The sequence below is a fragment of the Oxyura jamaicensis genome, chromosome 2 (assembly GCF_011077185.1).
Source record: "Oxyura jamaicensis isolate SHBP4307 breed ruddy duck chromosome 2, BPBGC_Ojam_1.0, whole genome shotgun sequence".
Classification (NCBI taxonomy): Eukaryota; Metazoa; Chordata; class Aves; order Anseriformes; family Anatidae; genus Oxyura; species Oxyura jamaicensis.
Window position 1 is genome coordinate 83,754,768 of NC_048894.1, and position 15,629 is coordinate 83,770,396.

At 42.3% G+C, this 15,629-nt stretch overlaps 1 protein-coding gene and 1 long non-coding RNA gene across 3 annotated transcripts in view; one reads left to right on the forward strand and one right to left on the reverse strand.

Moving 5' to 3' along the window:
* Positions 1–247: 247 nt before the first annotated feature.
* ANKRD33B (ankyrin repeat domain 33B) overlaps positions 248–15,629 on the reverse strand; it is a 39,468-nt gene continuing 24,086 nt past the window's right edge. For both annotated transcript variants that reach the window (XM_035317426.1, XM_035317425.1), the window contains exons 2-4: positions 13,466–13,595; positions 7,679–7,819; positions 248–2,547 (exon numbers count right to left, since the gene is read on the reverse strand). In XM_035317426.1, coding sequence (XP_035173317.1) covers positions 1,697–2,547; positions 7,679–7,819; positions 13,466–13,595 — 1,122 coding nt within the window. In that variant the 3' untranslated portion in view covers positions 248–1,696. The remainder of the gene's footprint in view (positions 2,548–7,678; positions 7,820–13,465; positions 13,596–15,629) is intronic.
* On the forward strand, positions 4,650–11,542 carry LOC118161794. Its single transcript, XR_004748169.1, has 3 exons — positions 4,650–4,876; positions 5,028–5,246; positions 11,347–11,542. It is a non-coding gene; the product is annotated as an uncharacterized LOC118161794 (long non-coding RNA).

Here is a 15,629-nt window from a genome sequence, read left to right on the forward strand (position 1 = left end):
CAGTTTCTTTACATGTTCAGTGAGACTCTGGCTAGACTTTGTGCTGTGAGAATAAAGGGTGTAAATGGTTTCTCTGTATTTAATTGTTGGAAGAAGCTGGTCAGAGCAGCAGCTGTGGTCAGCCTGGGCTCCAGCAGAGCAACCCCATGAGGAGAACACACCACAGCCCATTTCTTATCAAAGAGGAGCAAAGCCTGAGCTTTTTGCTTTTGACCTCCACCGTTATGAATGTGTTCTTTTTTTTTTTTTTTTTTTTAAGTAAGCAGCAAGTTTAGACAATGTTTCTGTAAGCACAATGTGCTGCCCTGGCCAACCCAACAATTTAGATCAAATCTGGGGATGGGAGAATGGCTCTAAGAGTCTTTGGATTGTGAGGACAGTGTGTCCCCACATATCCCGTGGGCTTCAGGGTCTGGGACAGGATGTCTGATGTGGCAGTCTTTTACCACAGACCATCATGGTCCATTCCTGCTTTACCTTCAGTGCTAGAGAGTGTTTTCTTCCAGTGTTGAGAAAGTGGAGTAGTGTCCTGCCTTCTGTGGGCACCCAGGTGCATAATATCAAAGCTCACAATGAATCCGGCCATGATTTCCAAACACCAGTGGCTGAGCTGCCTGACACCAACTGGATTTTCATAGCCTATGGCTAGACTTGATACCTCGGAAAATTGCTTGAATTCCCAGAAGCTGCATGATTATTCTGTCCTGGCTATAATGCAAAAAGGTCCTAGAGTAGACACTCACAATAAACCTGGTGGTTTTATTTTTTAAATAGGAATTTAAATATAAAGAGAAAAAAATAAAAAATAAAAATAAAGCCCACCTGTGGTTCACCATCTCCCTCATTTCACAGTTAAATTCAATGGCAAATAAATCCCTGAGCCTAAAGAGGAGACAACAGATAGAGGATTCAGGGAAACTTAATGGGGGAGGCAAATATTAGGTGACTGTGGCATACAAAAATTAGTTCAGCTTCTCTGTTGCTCCAGAAAAATCAGTCCTTGCCCCTGATTTATATCTGCAGAGGATGCGAATACCTCAACTATAGAAATATTTCATATACAGCCCTTTTTTATACTCAACAAAACAATATCATTAAGAATTGTACCCATACAGACCATATAGGGCTGTACAGTTTAATACCTATACTGTCTTAAACTTTGATTACTGTATTAATATAAAGTGCTTGGTATATTCAAAACAGTTATAGGATTGGATGTTCACTGCCCACTGAGACTCTGTGGTATATTTAAAACTTTTCCTTATTACTATGAAACTTTGAAATATGTCTACCTATACAAGGAGGGGAAAGATATCTAGTGTCAAAAGCACAACTCCTCAATTTTGTCCATTACAAAATGAACAAACACAAAATATGATCCTTTCACATGTTGTTTTTCAAGCTGCTCCTCTGTCATTCACCTGGAACTGGAAGAAAGGAAACCATAAAAGGACAGCACCACTTAAACTTCCTATCAACAGCAGACAGGTATACTTTTCTGTCTTCCACCCCAAAGTACCTTCATGTCCATGATCAGACACACCGAGGCATAGCCCTTGCCCTGTTTATGCACTGTAAAGGCCATTGCTCAGTATTCCAGCTCCAACAACAGCAGGCATGCATGATGGCATGCAGTCTGTTATCTTGCTCAGATAACAAGACTAATGGCTCTCAAACCTTCCTCACTGCCATTAAATCAGGTCCTGGATCTGGCAGGAGACACCTGCCTCTGTTTCTGAGCCTCTTCGGCTCTTTTCTTTTCCTGTTCCTCTGCCTTCTTCCGCTCCTCTTTTAGCTCCTTGTACCTCCATTTAGGAATCTGCAAATAGGGGTCGTCTTTAGCGCTGCTCCTCCTTCTCGCATTTTCTGGCTGGAAGGTGGGCGGAGGAGCCTTGCTGATACGGACTTTGGGGATGACAAATCCTGGTCTCACGCTGCTCCGTCTGAGCAGGTGGAGCGGCAAGAGGCTTGTTTTCCTGGTGGCTATAGTGTTCATTTGAGACACTGCAAGGCTGACGGGCTGCAAACTGGCTCGCCGGTCCTTCTTCTTGGGGATCAATGTGATTTTGGAGTTCTGAAATAATTTCTCATAGCTGCTAACGTGGTCTTTGTCCAGGGATCGGATCTCCTCAGCTCTCTGCTTCCTAAGGATTTCCTGAACAGCCAGTCTGCGTTTTCCCACAGCAGGTGGGCTTCCTGGGCACACAGTCCTGCATGACAGAGCAATGAAAGGGCTGCCTAAGCTTGTGGTCACCTTCACCATGTGATCAAGGACCCCGTCTTCTTCTGGGCCATGGAAAACACGGAATGAGACAGCCGATCTCATGCACTCAGAAATCCTCTGCAAACAGGTCTTTGGCTCTGCAGCCTTGGCAAGGAGTTCCTTCATCTTTGGCCATTCTGGTTTGTATTGATCACATAACTGTTCTGGGCATGGCCTATCCATCAGCTTTTGCATGATGAAGGCAGATTCTGATCTTCCTGTGTAACAAGCCCATTCCCACGAAGTCAGTCCACGGCTTGGGTCAGTCGAGTGAACATTGGCCCCTCAAGGAAAAGAAAAACAAATACTGTTAATTAACAAATCTTCCCACACTTCTGAGCAAATTCATATTCAATTTTGGTTTATACATATCACTAACACTATAGATAACTTCTGAGTATATTGAAAAAAGTTTAAGCTAAAAAATGAACAGGCTACAGCTTTTGACTTCTTGATGGGCTTTTCTGCCAGCTGAAGCACCATTCTCAAACGACCAACGCATAATTGACCTACACAGATCTTGGAACAAAAGAAAAGACATTCTGTCACATTGCTTTGGGAAATAGAATTGTGCAGAGGCTGAGATCTGGGGAAAAGGCTAGAGAAACATTATGATAAACTATTTTTCTCAGGTTGGACTGTGGATGGAAGGAGACACCCTAAGCAAAGAAGTTGATCTTGATTTAAATGTAGTTTAAGTGAAATTTGAAATGACCGCTCCAAGAGAAGGCACTTCAAAGAGTCAAGTATGGGGCTCAGTCTGGAAGGAGACAAAGAAGAGAAAGATTTAATCAAGTCAGAGAGTTTGTTAGCTGTGGAGACAAGAAAGGATTGTGAGAGCTCAAAGGCAGCTGGGTTTGAAGACATTCACAACAGAAGTGACAGACAAACCAAAGAGGGGAGAATGGAAAAAGGCACAAAAAAACATGTCCTTCCACTTCACTAGCCTGTTTTTGAACCCACCCTACCCAAATTTCCTACCCCTGACTCTCTCTCCTTTCAGGCTAGCCACTTCTCATGTCCCATTCTTAACACTTGCCTGTGTCTGCACTTCTTTCCCCTAGAGCTGACTGAAAATATGGCAAACTATGTGGAAGATGTTTCTTTGTTGTACACATAACAGCCATGGATTTACTAAAGGAAAAGTAGTAGCTAAAGGAACTGTGTCCAAATATCTGTTTTAAGGAACAGTATGCTCTGGTTGTAAACAGGCAAGAGGTGAAGACAGCTGTTTACCATTATCTTCAAGAAAAGTAAGTGCCAGCTCTGATATGCTGCAGCTGTGGCACCGTGGATGAGCACCAAACAAAAAAGAGCTGTATGAGAAAGTGCTGTGAGAAGTGTCACTGGGGGCTCCCTGTCTTTGCTTGGTGGCTGCATTCAAGCTCAGACTCTCAGCTCTGGTCCTTGCCTGAGCTGTGCTGTAGCTGTCTCTGCCCTTGTGCCTTGCTGGTCTGGACCTTGACCTGTAGGCTTGGCTCCTAGTCTGACCTTAGGCCTTGACCCCATGGGCTTGCCTCGTCACCACAGGCCTGCCTGGCAGCCACTGCAGTACAGACTGACCCAGGTTGTTGCCACTGGACCTGCTTCGTTTCTTAAAGAAGCACTTTTGTTGGTGAAGCCAGTGACTCCTCTGTGTGCCTTGCTATCACCCTTGTCTCACCTTCCTTTGAGGTGAAGCCCACACTTGCTGATCTCTGACAGATGCGTCCCCAGATATTTTGAAAACTTTATGTAGGGAAACAATACTGCAGAGTATGGAAATCCTGATCTTTCAACAAAAATCAATGCTGACTTTGTAACTTGTATCACAAAATCTCTCTAAGGCGTGATTTACTACAACGCTATTGATTTTCTGTACAAATCCAGAGGCATTTCTAAACAAAGGTGTCATTCAACAGAACGTGTCACCTGCAAGAGACACGAATAATCTTGTCCCTTTTTAAATATTAACTAGACAGCCACAGTTTCAGCTTTCCATCTCAGACCCCTCATCAGACTCTAGTGGGTTTCCAGAATAGGTAACTGGGCCCCTTTTGCTTGGTCTTGCCATGCCAAAGAGCCCAGAGAAAGGGAGAACTTCAAGATCAGCTCTGCGATTCCCTTCAGACAACACTCATGCTGAGTGTGGGGGCTTGAGTCCCCCTCTGTTCCCTCTGAAAGGATCACGATGGGCCCGGAAATGCTGAAAAACACTGCTCATGCTTAAGAAGAATTGCTGAGCTTGCTCAGCAGGACAGGGGTAGGGCGGAGCAGGGCTTTTTTGGCACGGAGGCTCATGCATGGTAACTCAGAAGACCTGCAAGAAGCAGGGCTTTGGGTTAGGGAGCTCTTAGCTCCAGGATATTCCTCAGACTCGGGAATTCCCAAGACAGCGCTTGGCTTAGGAATAGGCATCAGACCAAAAAGAAGAAAGCAAAACAACAGGACAGCTTTCCCAGGAGGGAGCTGGGTTTAATGACAGGGAGCGGGAGAGCTCAGAAAGACAGGCATCTATCACCGAGCTGTTTCACGCACAGTATTTAAAGCCCAGTCTCTAGATCCACAGCCACTCCAGTGGCTTTACTAAAGCAGCACTCAGTGTACACTAGAGATCGCGATGGGTCTCGTGTGGTGAATTATGGCTGGCATTTCTGTGCTCCTGCCCGGGCTTTCTGGCTGGCTGGCTGCTGGCAGCGCTGCGGTCCTGGCCATGCAGCAGCCTGTGACAAACTGCCTGTGAGCAGCTCAGGTCCCGTCTTACTCGCTTTGCATTCCCAAACAGCAAATCCACATGTTCCAAAGGTTCGCTTTGAAAGAGCAGACATTACGGCCAAGTGTCTCAGCACACCTTTGTCATGTAGTGATTGACCTTGGCTACCCTCCAGGAGCACAAGTTTCGGGAAGAGCAGTCACTTTGAAAATCCAGCTCCAGCCATCTGTCACGCTCTGCTGCTGCCTCTTCTCCATCTGATTGTTAAATCCTACTTGGGCAGCTGGAAAGGTGAGTTATTTTCCTTTACTGACCTCCTGCATTGCCCTAAGTAGGTGCCAGAAAACAGATTTTACCCAAGCCATTATGCAGATACTAGGGTTAAAAACTGCCTGGCTCTAACTCTTTTTCAAGACACACACCTGTTCTGTAGCTGTACTACAGGCATAGGTTCTGCAAGTAGGTCCATGGCTGATTATGGGTGTTGTCACCCTACATTTCCAACATTCTTACCTTTTAACATAGAATTTAACTGGAACCTGACGGATTGTGTTACTTGTGAAACTGATTTTTCCCAAAATCTTTCAGTAATGTTTTTTTCACCTTTCTCAGCAAACTAACACTTTACTCCTGCAGCCACTTGGTTCCCTTCAGCCGCTAACTGTGTCTAAATCCATTCTGAATGAGCTGCTCCCTGCCTACATTTCACCAGGCTGTCCAATGCTAAACAATAATCAGATATTAAAATGGGTGCAGGAAATCTACCACACTTCCTTTGTGGCTCCTATTTTAAGCTGAAAATGTGTGGACCTGCAAAATACTTACTAAAACATGTAAGTAAACTGCAGTTTAGAAACTCAGAGTATATTAATCCTTTACTCTTTAGCCAATGTTATGTATCCTCACTATCCCTAGTGAACAAAAAGCACAAATATAACTGTTTGTAGGTAAATCTGATAGGAGGCTAACTAACCTCTTTTCTGGCTGGCTGAAGGTTTGTTCTTCCCACTCTTCTGTTTGCTTATAACATGAAAAAGAGAAGGTGGCTGTCCAGATGACAGAGGCAGCAACCATATATTCAATTTTGATATTGATACTTTTTGTACAAGAAATACAATAACTTGGACTGAGTTGTATACAAAAATTGAAAGGTTGTGAAATAGCTTCTAGTGACCAAAACAGAAAGAACAAGCTTCCATCAGATCTCCAGTGATAGTAATAGAAAGCCATGACACTGTCAGGTCAATTTGATAAGTTTTAAGGTCTGGAGACTGAAGTTTCATTTTAAGTGATAATTTATAGCAGCCACTGCAAAATTCTGAACTAGCATCTGCACAAAGTAGATATTAGTCCAGAAACTGCGTCTGTGTCTAGCAGTGCTCTAGCTCTAACAGTCATTTTATAATTTTTATTTATAAAAATTTAACTCCAAAGTGACTGATCTGACTCCAAAACCTTGATTCCAGTGTAAGAAGCTAGAGAGTCTTGCAGGAAATAACATCAGTTACCATATCATTCAAGCATTTTCTGTGCCATATCTACATCTATAAACTGGATATTATGAAAATGGATGAAAGTATTATCACTATGCTTGACAAATGCCTTCTACTTAAAACACTCAAATTATGAAGGGTTAGACTTCTGTGACAGCAAAACAGGTGAAATAAACTACCCATTCAACATCTCAGTCTACAATGAAGTGGGCCTGTAGGATTTTTGGTCTAAATAGCAATGATGTTCCTATGTTATCTATTATCATGTCCATAAAATTTGATTTGTGCCAAATACCTGCAATAAAATAAAGTATACTAATACACTTATATACACATGAACTAATAATTTATATATTAATAACACAACAAAAGCATCCAATATGGTGGCTAAAAGGTGCTGTACAGCCCTGCCAGGGGTCTGGTACTGCTCCTGTAGAGGATGTTGCCCCAGTGCCTCTCACCCTTCCAGGTTTCCTTTCCAGCAGCCCTTTACCTCACTATGACTATGACTGGAAATTCAGCTGCAAAGACCAGGGCCAAAGACAAGAAACATATTTCCTGTTCCCAGATGCAAAGAGGCAGCTGGGCAGAGACAGACCTCCTCAATCCCTGTGCTGCAATTCTCTCCCTTCAGCTGGTACAGACTTTCTGGTACTGTTACTTATAAACCTTGAGGCACAACTCAGATCTGTAGAGGGGCTAGAAAGAGAGGTTTCTCCCTATATTGCCAAATTTTCCACCAATATTCCTGGTGGGGTATGAACCCTGCACCCAAAACTCCCTACTCCATGGCTGGAGGGAGAGGTGGATGTCTACAAGACCCCATGGTAACACTACCATCACCCACCCCCGCACCATCAGACCCACAGCAGCTGGCAGCAAGAGATCTGCATGTCTTTCCGAGCTATGACACAAATTTCATTAGCTTACCATCTACAAATCTCAGTGATCACATTCCCTGACCTCTCCTGGAGACAATAAATCTGACACTGAGAGGACCTGGAAAGTTCATGGATGAGGTTCCACAAACAGAGCACTCTTCCTCCTGCAGCATGTTGCTTCACCTCCTTGCCTACCATTTCATTAAAGTCTGCTCCCATTTCCAGGCAAGGCTGCACCACGCCTCTCAGAATACACACAGCAAGAGGCAATTTTTGTTGTTGCTTGTGTGTGCCTGTCTAGTATTTACAGGTAGATGATGAAGAAGAAGCAGCAAAGTGCTTTGCATACCTGCCAACATCAAGGCTTTCACACATTCTGTTCGTCCCTGCATTGCAGATTTCATCAGCGCTGTGAATCCGAACACATTCCTCTTCTCAATGTCAAGCCCAGGAAAATAGTTCAACAAGTAGTTTGTAATGGTTATGTGCCCTTTAAAGAAATGAAAAAAAAAAAAAAATAACAGAGAAAATCCACCACAAAATCAAGAGGCAGTCTCAAGTTAAAACCAAAAATAAATCCTGCAGGTTTGCAAACTGGAAAAATACAGACAATTAATGAGATCTGTTTTCCTCATGTCCTTTTCTGGTCACTGCAGTCACTAGATTTAGCATTAGGTGGCACTGTCTTGTGGCGAGTGTTGGGATAGGAGCCTGAAACCTGGGCTCCCACCTTCTCTCAAGTTGTTCTCAGTGGGGGGTTCTTCTCCCTGGAAATCCATCTGAGGTAAAGGAATGATTAAGGGCCATAAGTGGTCACTTTGAGGTTGCAAGGGGCCTCAGTTTCTTGAATCAATGGGTAGTACTGCCTGTCCCCTGGGGAAAATGGTTGCAAAGATTCAGCTTTTTCACTCCTCAGGTAAATTTGAGCCTTACCTTCACAGTGTTTCATTAAGATGCAGTAACATGTGGTAGTTCCAGCCAATGCTACTAACCATTCCAGGCCTGATATTAAACAAAGAAATGTTCTGCTTTGAATCCCACACTTTTATTTTTCCATCTGACCATGTAAAGTCACTTGGTCTGGTAACAGAAAAATGGGGCTGCTCTTCGGTGTTGGTAGAAAAATAAACATCTTATGTTCTATTACTAAAAGCAACTGTTATTGCCATTCATGTGCCTCGTGAGCCTGGATAACTGTTGTCAGCAAGGGTGTACCGAGTAGCTGAAGGTGTCTCTGGCTAGATGGTAGGAAGACCAATTAAAACATCAAGCCTTTATAATTGGACTATCAGAACCAGAAAAATATCTAGTGCCATTATGAGTCATCCAAAACAGCTTTTCCCTCGCTTGTCATTCATTTTATGATGCTTTGACGCTTTATAAAATAATGCAGTCTGTCAGGCAGCTGCAACAATCACAATTTAATTAGCAGGAGCTGTAAAAATATTCTCTCATCTCACTCTGCCGTCCAGCTGAATATCCTGTGATGCATGTCACTCAAATTCATCTAAAAATGCTACTGAAGCAGATTATAATTCATACAGGATGATTTTTTAAAGTCGCTGGTGTCACATCTGGTGCAGATTTCATCAGCCATTGCTTTGTTCCAGCACAGTCCTGCACTCGCTTCGGAAAGCAAGTTAAGAAAACCCTTACCAATTAATTTGTTTCCTAGGTGTTACTCTTGGTCTCCTAGAATTTGCTGGACTCTGCTACCTTGCTGCATAACTGGAAACTCTGCTGAAACTTGAGCAGGTGTGGAGATAGCACAGATCAGTTTAACAATGCCAGGGAAAATCAGGTGAAGAGCTCCCAGTTTGATGCAAATGAAACATAAAGATACAGCAAACTGAGCAAAGCAAAAGTGATCTGGGTTCATGGCAGGATCAAGTGACCCGGTCCTGCTTACTCAATGCAGAGGCTTCAGCTTCACTGACTTTATGGCGTGAGACCAAATCCTGACAGGATATCAGTTACTACCAGGAGAATCTTTGTTCCCTAATTGTTTTGCAGGACATGCTCTATTTCATCCATGGACAGTGTGCTTCAGGATGGTTTTGAACAGCTGAAGTAATGCTTTTCTACCACAGAAATCGGAGGCAGGAACTGAAGCAAGGAGAAATAATAAAAAGGAAGATTTTTCAGCACTTATTACATTATTAAAGACGTTCTTCCCTTTGCCAAAACCATAGCTGTAGTAAGAGATGTTTTGCAAATGTAGGGTGATCCTAAGAGTCAATCCTGTGAGACTTTGTTCATGCAAAACTCTCCAGGGGACTACAGATGGCCTCATATGATACGGGGAGAATAAAAAACAAAAAACAGCAATAAAATAACAAAAAAAAAAAAAAAAAAAAAAAAAAAAAAAAAAAAAAAAAAAAAAAAGGAAGAAGGGGAAGGGGAAGGAGAAGGGGAAGGAGAAAGAGAAAGAGAAAGAGAAAAAGAAAGAGAAAGAGAAAGAGAGGTTTGTGATTCTCAGAAGTTTCATGTCACAAGGATTCCTGAAAACCACTTCAGTTTCAATCTGCAGAAGTTTCTGTCCTCTGAGGTTTGCTTCAAATTTAAAGTTCAAACAAATATCAAATTCAAAGCAAAACTCAGAGCTGCCAAGTTTTTGTTCAAACTGTGTCATATGCTTTTGATTTAAGGCCACAACGTTTGCTTCAGTTCTCCTGCATTTGCAGGAACTAAAAGCACATATCTAAATCGTAAACCAGGTGAGCCTTCGATGATTTAAAGCCTGCTCTGAAAGCTGTTTGCAGCTCTGAAATAAATGAACGTGGCCTCAGCTGGTTTGATCGTACTGAATTCAAACCAGGCTCCTGCTGTCTGCCAGCCTGATCTACCCACTGGCAGAACCGGCGTGCTAAGGGCACAGTTCTTTGCCCTGTGAGACGTATTTAGGGATCAGCACAGATGTCTGTAATAGCTTAATTCGCTTAATTGCTGCCACAGAAGAAATGCATATAATGAATACAATGCTACCTAATAATCTGTGTAATACAGGCAGAAGGATAATCTGCATAGTGAGGAAGATGCTCTCTCACAGACTGTGTTGGTCTATGAGCAGTGAATGCTTTCTGGGGGATAGATGGAACCGAATCTTTTATGGTCTGTGTGCTTTAGGTAGTTGTGTTCTCATGTCTTCGTTAACGAAAAGAGATTGGGTTACTTTGTGATTTTGTGTTTGAAGGGCTGCAGCCTGCCCCAAACTTGTTCTTGTATCATATAATATCTATACTTTAAAAGGGAGCAAAAACCCTCTCTGTAAGTACCAGAACATACCATATGTTGCCACTGATATAACTATGTCCTCATGAACAGAGAAACTGAGAACCAGAAGATTGTATTTAATGTAATTTTTTTTTTTTGTAACCACTTTCCTTCCTTTCTCTTTCCATTTCTTGTTATTCCATTCACTCATTTGCATCAATCTCCCATTTTTTCCGTGCTGCCCTCATACTGACGTGATGACTGCTTCTGCTTTAGCACCCATTGCTGGGCACCACCTCCTGCAGGCTGCAGCAAACTTTCAGCTTTGAAGGGCAAGCTCCCTTTGAGAAAGCATCCCGTGTCTGTAAGAAATATTGAGAAGAGCAAGCAAGCAGACTGATTTTCTAAGCTGAAATTGACACATGAAGTTAAGTGCTTTGTTTGTGGTTATTTTTCTATACTAATCAGCTTATTAAGAACCTTCTGCTTTCCACTGATCCCTCCAGACTACTTTTTTTTTTCAGGTCAGGCCATGCAGAAGACCTTCGGTTTAAAACTGGTTCTTTGAAAGATGCGAATCTGAAGTCATCAAAAGCAGATGGGTACAAGGAGCTGAATTCAATTATCTTCTGAGACTTCAGCTGGTCTTTAAAATAATTCTATTTACTTCAACCTGCCACTCAGGTTGGAGCAGCATGTCTAGGCAGCCATGAACCTGCATAAGCAAGTGTGGATTTTAAACTCCTCTGGCAAAAGTAAAGAGGCTTCCATGCTGTCTCCCACTACCTGTGCCCTCCTGTGCAGATGCAGTCCCTGAAGCCCACAAAAGAATCCCACAGGACCGTGGCCTCTTCCCACCCCAAAGCTGCTTTCTGGGGTCAGTTGGTGGTGGCCCAGCTGGGAAGAGCATCATAACAAAACCAGAAGTGCTCTCTAAAATACCTGATATCGTCTTGCAATTAACAGAAAGAAGGTGGGTTTGCTCTAGACTTTCCACGAGGAAGAAAGAGTATTTTTGTTATAAATAGCAGTGATCCCTGCAAATGATTTATTTTGCAGAAATATTATTATTTCCATGGCTTGTGAGTAAAAACTGAATAAACCTACCACTAAAGGAAAGATCGTATAGACTTTGCCTTCAGTTCTCTACAATATACTGCTCGGTGTTAATACTTAACGCTCAGCGGTAATTAAGCAACATCTATCACACTGCAGCTCCTCTGATTGCAGTGTTAACCGCATGGTAATCTGTACTAATGCTACAGCAGTATCTTGTGATAATGAATGAAATAACTGGTGTCAACGCCAGAGCTCGGGATTATTGCAGGCAGGGGAAAACATCCCAGTTGTTAGGAGTTGTGTAAGCTTCTGCTGACTGCAGTCATTTCCAGTTGCGTTGGGAATCAATAGCAAGTGCTGGCAGACAGAGTCGGGTCAATGTCAGCCCCCCGGATTAATTCTGAGCTTATTAGCATGAGTTATAACGGTCGGAAGGAGTCGGTATTAATGTTAAACCTTTTATAGTCCAGATTCATGCTAGGCAGATAAATAGAATTAGACGAGAGTTTTGGAGACTTCTCCACTTTCTTTAGAGAACTGCTATACCCATGGCTTTGCCAGGAACTCTGGCTGCAGTTATTTCTTCCAGTGTTTAAGGCCTGTCTCACAGTGACATCTTCAGCATTGCTCACTTTTTGGTACAACACAGAGCAAAGTTTGGTTACTAAGTGGAAATTCTTAGTGGCAATATTACTGAGTTAAAATCAAACCTAAGCACTCCAATCTTGTAATGTCCATTGACGCTGTCTGACAGAAATTTGTTTCCTCCATCCAGCCAGAGAAGAACAGGTAGGCTCTGGGAGGGAATATTATTTCCCATCATCTCCTATATTCTTCATCAGTGAGAAGAAACGGTGGAGACTCGGTGTGCAGTCTTTACAAAGTGCCTTTGAGGAGCACACTTGAGAGATGCAAAGGAACCCCTGGGTGCAGAGCCAGGCAGGCCCAGGGGACAGCTTTCAGACTACAAAGGGATAACCCCCTCGGTCAGATTTTTCCTAATCCATATGCTTCAGCATTTTGTTACCACTTGGAACAGAAAGCTAGAGCTTCGCTTAAAGGCTTAACATTCATTGTTACAGTTTTAACAGAGATAATCGACAGATTGCTTTGTGTCTGTGCACTTAGAACCGGCACTGCTTTGGGGAGCACCCCCTGCTCGTATGCGATCTGTTACACTTGCTGACAGAATATCACCACGCTGGGTGGGATAAAAGACAGCCTGGAGACAAGCTCTGCTCTCACTCCAGTCTGCATCAGGATTAACAAGGCTGATGTCAATACAGCCAGCCTGTGATAGAATCAGCAATGGTCGACGCTGAGTCTTGCTGAGACTGTGTAAGAAGGGCTTTTTGCTTTTTACTATGGACTGGCTGAAGAAAGTATTAGCAGCGAAGATGTTTCTGAATGGCGATACATTTTCCTACAGCCAGCAGTTGGTACAGACCCACTGAGGAAGGTGCAACAAGCTTGAGAAAAAGAGATCATAGTTATGTGCATTAACAGTGCATTGTATCACCACAATGATTGCTGGTGGCTTGGCAGAGCAAACATAGGAAAATAGGCTTAAAGGACACGTCATACAGGACTGCACACGTGGGGCATGCTTCCCTGTATTTTTAACTCAAGAACTAGAAATACTAGAAATGTATATCTTTTTCTCTCTTTGTCCCTAGGATAAATGTTGCTTTAGATTTATGAGTTCAAAAAAAAATCGTGACAAACTTATCTGGGAGGAGGCTTGGCAAGGATAACCTTACACAGACTAATGTCTTTCAGGGCTTTGAAAAAAATACTAAAAATAATAGTCACAACACGCGTTTCTCCCAAGACCCTGTACAAGAGGTGAAGCAAAGAACCTTACCTGCCTGCGCAGCTGTGATGAGGGCCGTGTTCCCTTCGTTGTCCTGCCAGTTCACATCAAGGTGAGGGCATTGTGATAAGGCTATTACAATATCCACATACCCCTGGTAACAGGCAACGATAAGACCATTCTGTAAGCAAAATATAAAGAGACAGAGGTTTACCAGACTCAGAAAAGTTCACTGAGAAATCAGCATAGTAGTCTGCTTTTGATTTGCTGTTTTGTGTGTGTGTGTGTGTGCGCCTTTTCTTTCTTTTTTTTTTCTCTTTTTTTTTCTTTTTTCTTTTAGGCTGAAGAACTGAACAGGTATCAGCATAACTAGTCATTAGCTCCACACGCAATGTTCAGATCCAAAACACTGCTTTTTATCTCTGTCCTTTGGCAAGCGACACTTGTCATTCCTCAGAAATACCTCCGAGAGCAGGTATTATGTTGTACTACTCGGAAAGTAACTGTTTATAAGTGTTGCATGCTTATATGGCTATATACTCTGTATCCAAATGAGAATAAATCAGATTTTATTGCATAATAAAATGAACCAGAGAGGTAAGCTGAATTCTACCCAACTTGAATATTAATCCCCTGAAAAACAAATGCTTGTTCTCTGAAGGGAAAGCGATAGGGAGGAGCCATGTGTTTGTGCTGCCTGTTGCTGTCCTGAAATGTTTGGAGTTTCCTGTTAGAACCTGACATTTTTGATGAGCACAGATAACATAAAATTGAGGTTAGAGTTCCTGTTTCATGTGCTTTATGACAGCTGTAAAACTTCCAGGAGAAGCCAAGGCAGGAAGTGAACCTTACGACTCAGCTCGGTGTCCAGCTAGCATTTCACTCCAAGGTAACAAATTGTGAGCTTCTCTAAAATGAACTAAGATACACTCGTCATTAATTACATGGAACTACAGTATGTATTCCTGGTTCCTTGCTTGGCCACGGGGATTAAAACCATTATCCCCAGTCATCAGGATGACTCGGTAGCCCAGCGTTCACCTGCCCAGGGCTGATGGGTGCAGAGCTGGGCACTTGCAGGTGCACCAAAGCTTCCTGCAGCTCCTCTGCATGGCCAACACATGGCTCAGCTCTCTCCAGATCAGCATCAGCATCTGGCTACTGAAAGGGTAGGAGAAATGACACACATCTCAGCCTCTCTGTTGACCCTGCCTGCCGAAAATGCACTCACACAGACTCGCTACCAATTCACAACCATAAATGAGCAGCAGGAAATAGAACTTGGTGATGAAAAGAAATAAAATAAAAGGAAAACAAAAACCACTAAAATCTTTATAATTGTAAAATACTGCGTGGTCCATCTTGACACCCCCACCCTTTTTCTAAGCTGCTTTTGCCTCATTGCTCTTTTTATTTATTTTCCCTGTGGACTCTGCTGAGGCAGAGATGTTCACCAAATGACCACAACTGCAGCTTCTGATTTATTACCTTTATAAACAGGTATTAATATTTTAGTGTCCTGGCTCATTGTTATTCTGGATGGTCCTTTTGGTTTAGTTGGCAATCAGCTTCATTGAGATACAGAGGCAATGCCAGATCTTTGGGATGCTCATGGGCTATGTACAATATTTTGCAATTACATCGTTGGGTAAGATCATTACTTTTTAAGATTTCTTTTGTTGGGGACTGTTCAAATTCATCCAAGTTTTACTACAATGTAATCACTCTTACCTTTAAAGAAAAAAAAAAAGTCAGTGACAACTTGGTAAGGACCTGAACAATATTTTAATTCTTTAATAATTTAACTTTTCACCTAGTGTTTGGTATGTAGGTATTTACAACTCCAAAAACTCTGCAGGTTTAAAACACCACTCAATCATTCAGAAGAATGTCAATGAGAAATGTGTCAGAAAACTCAGCATGAAATAATATGGAGGCCTAAAATTCTTGACGATAAGAAGGAGGATCCTAAATTTTAATGAAAAATTCTTGAAGAGACTGGTATTTTCAGCAAAGTTGTGTGAATTATTTAGAGTAGATATGTAGAGTAGCTATTGTCTCTAAGGGAAGAATATGTTTCACTCAGTGTCTGAGATGTATTTTCAGAGAATATTTTCACAGGAGAATATTGTGTTCCAAAGATATTTACCAGATGCTAAAGAAAAAATAAATAAAATAAAATAAAATAAAATAAAATAAAATAAAATAAAATAAA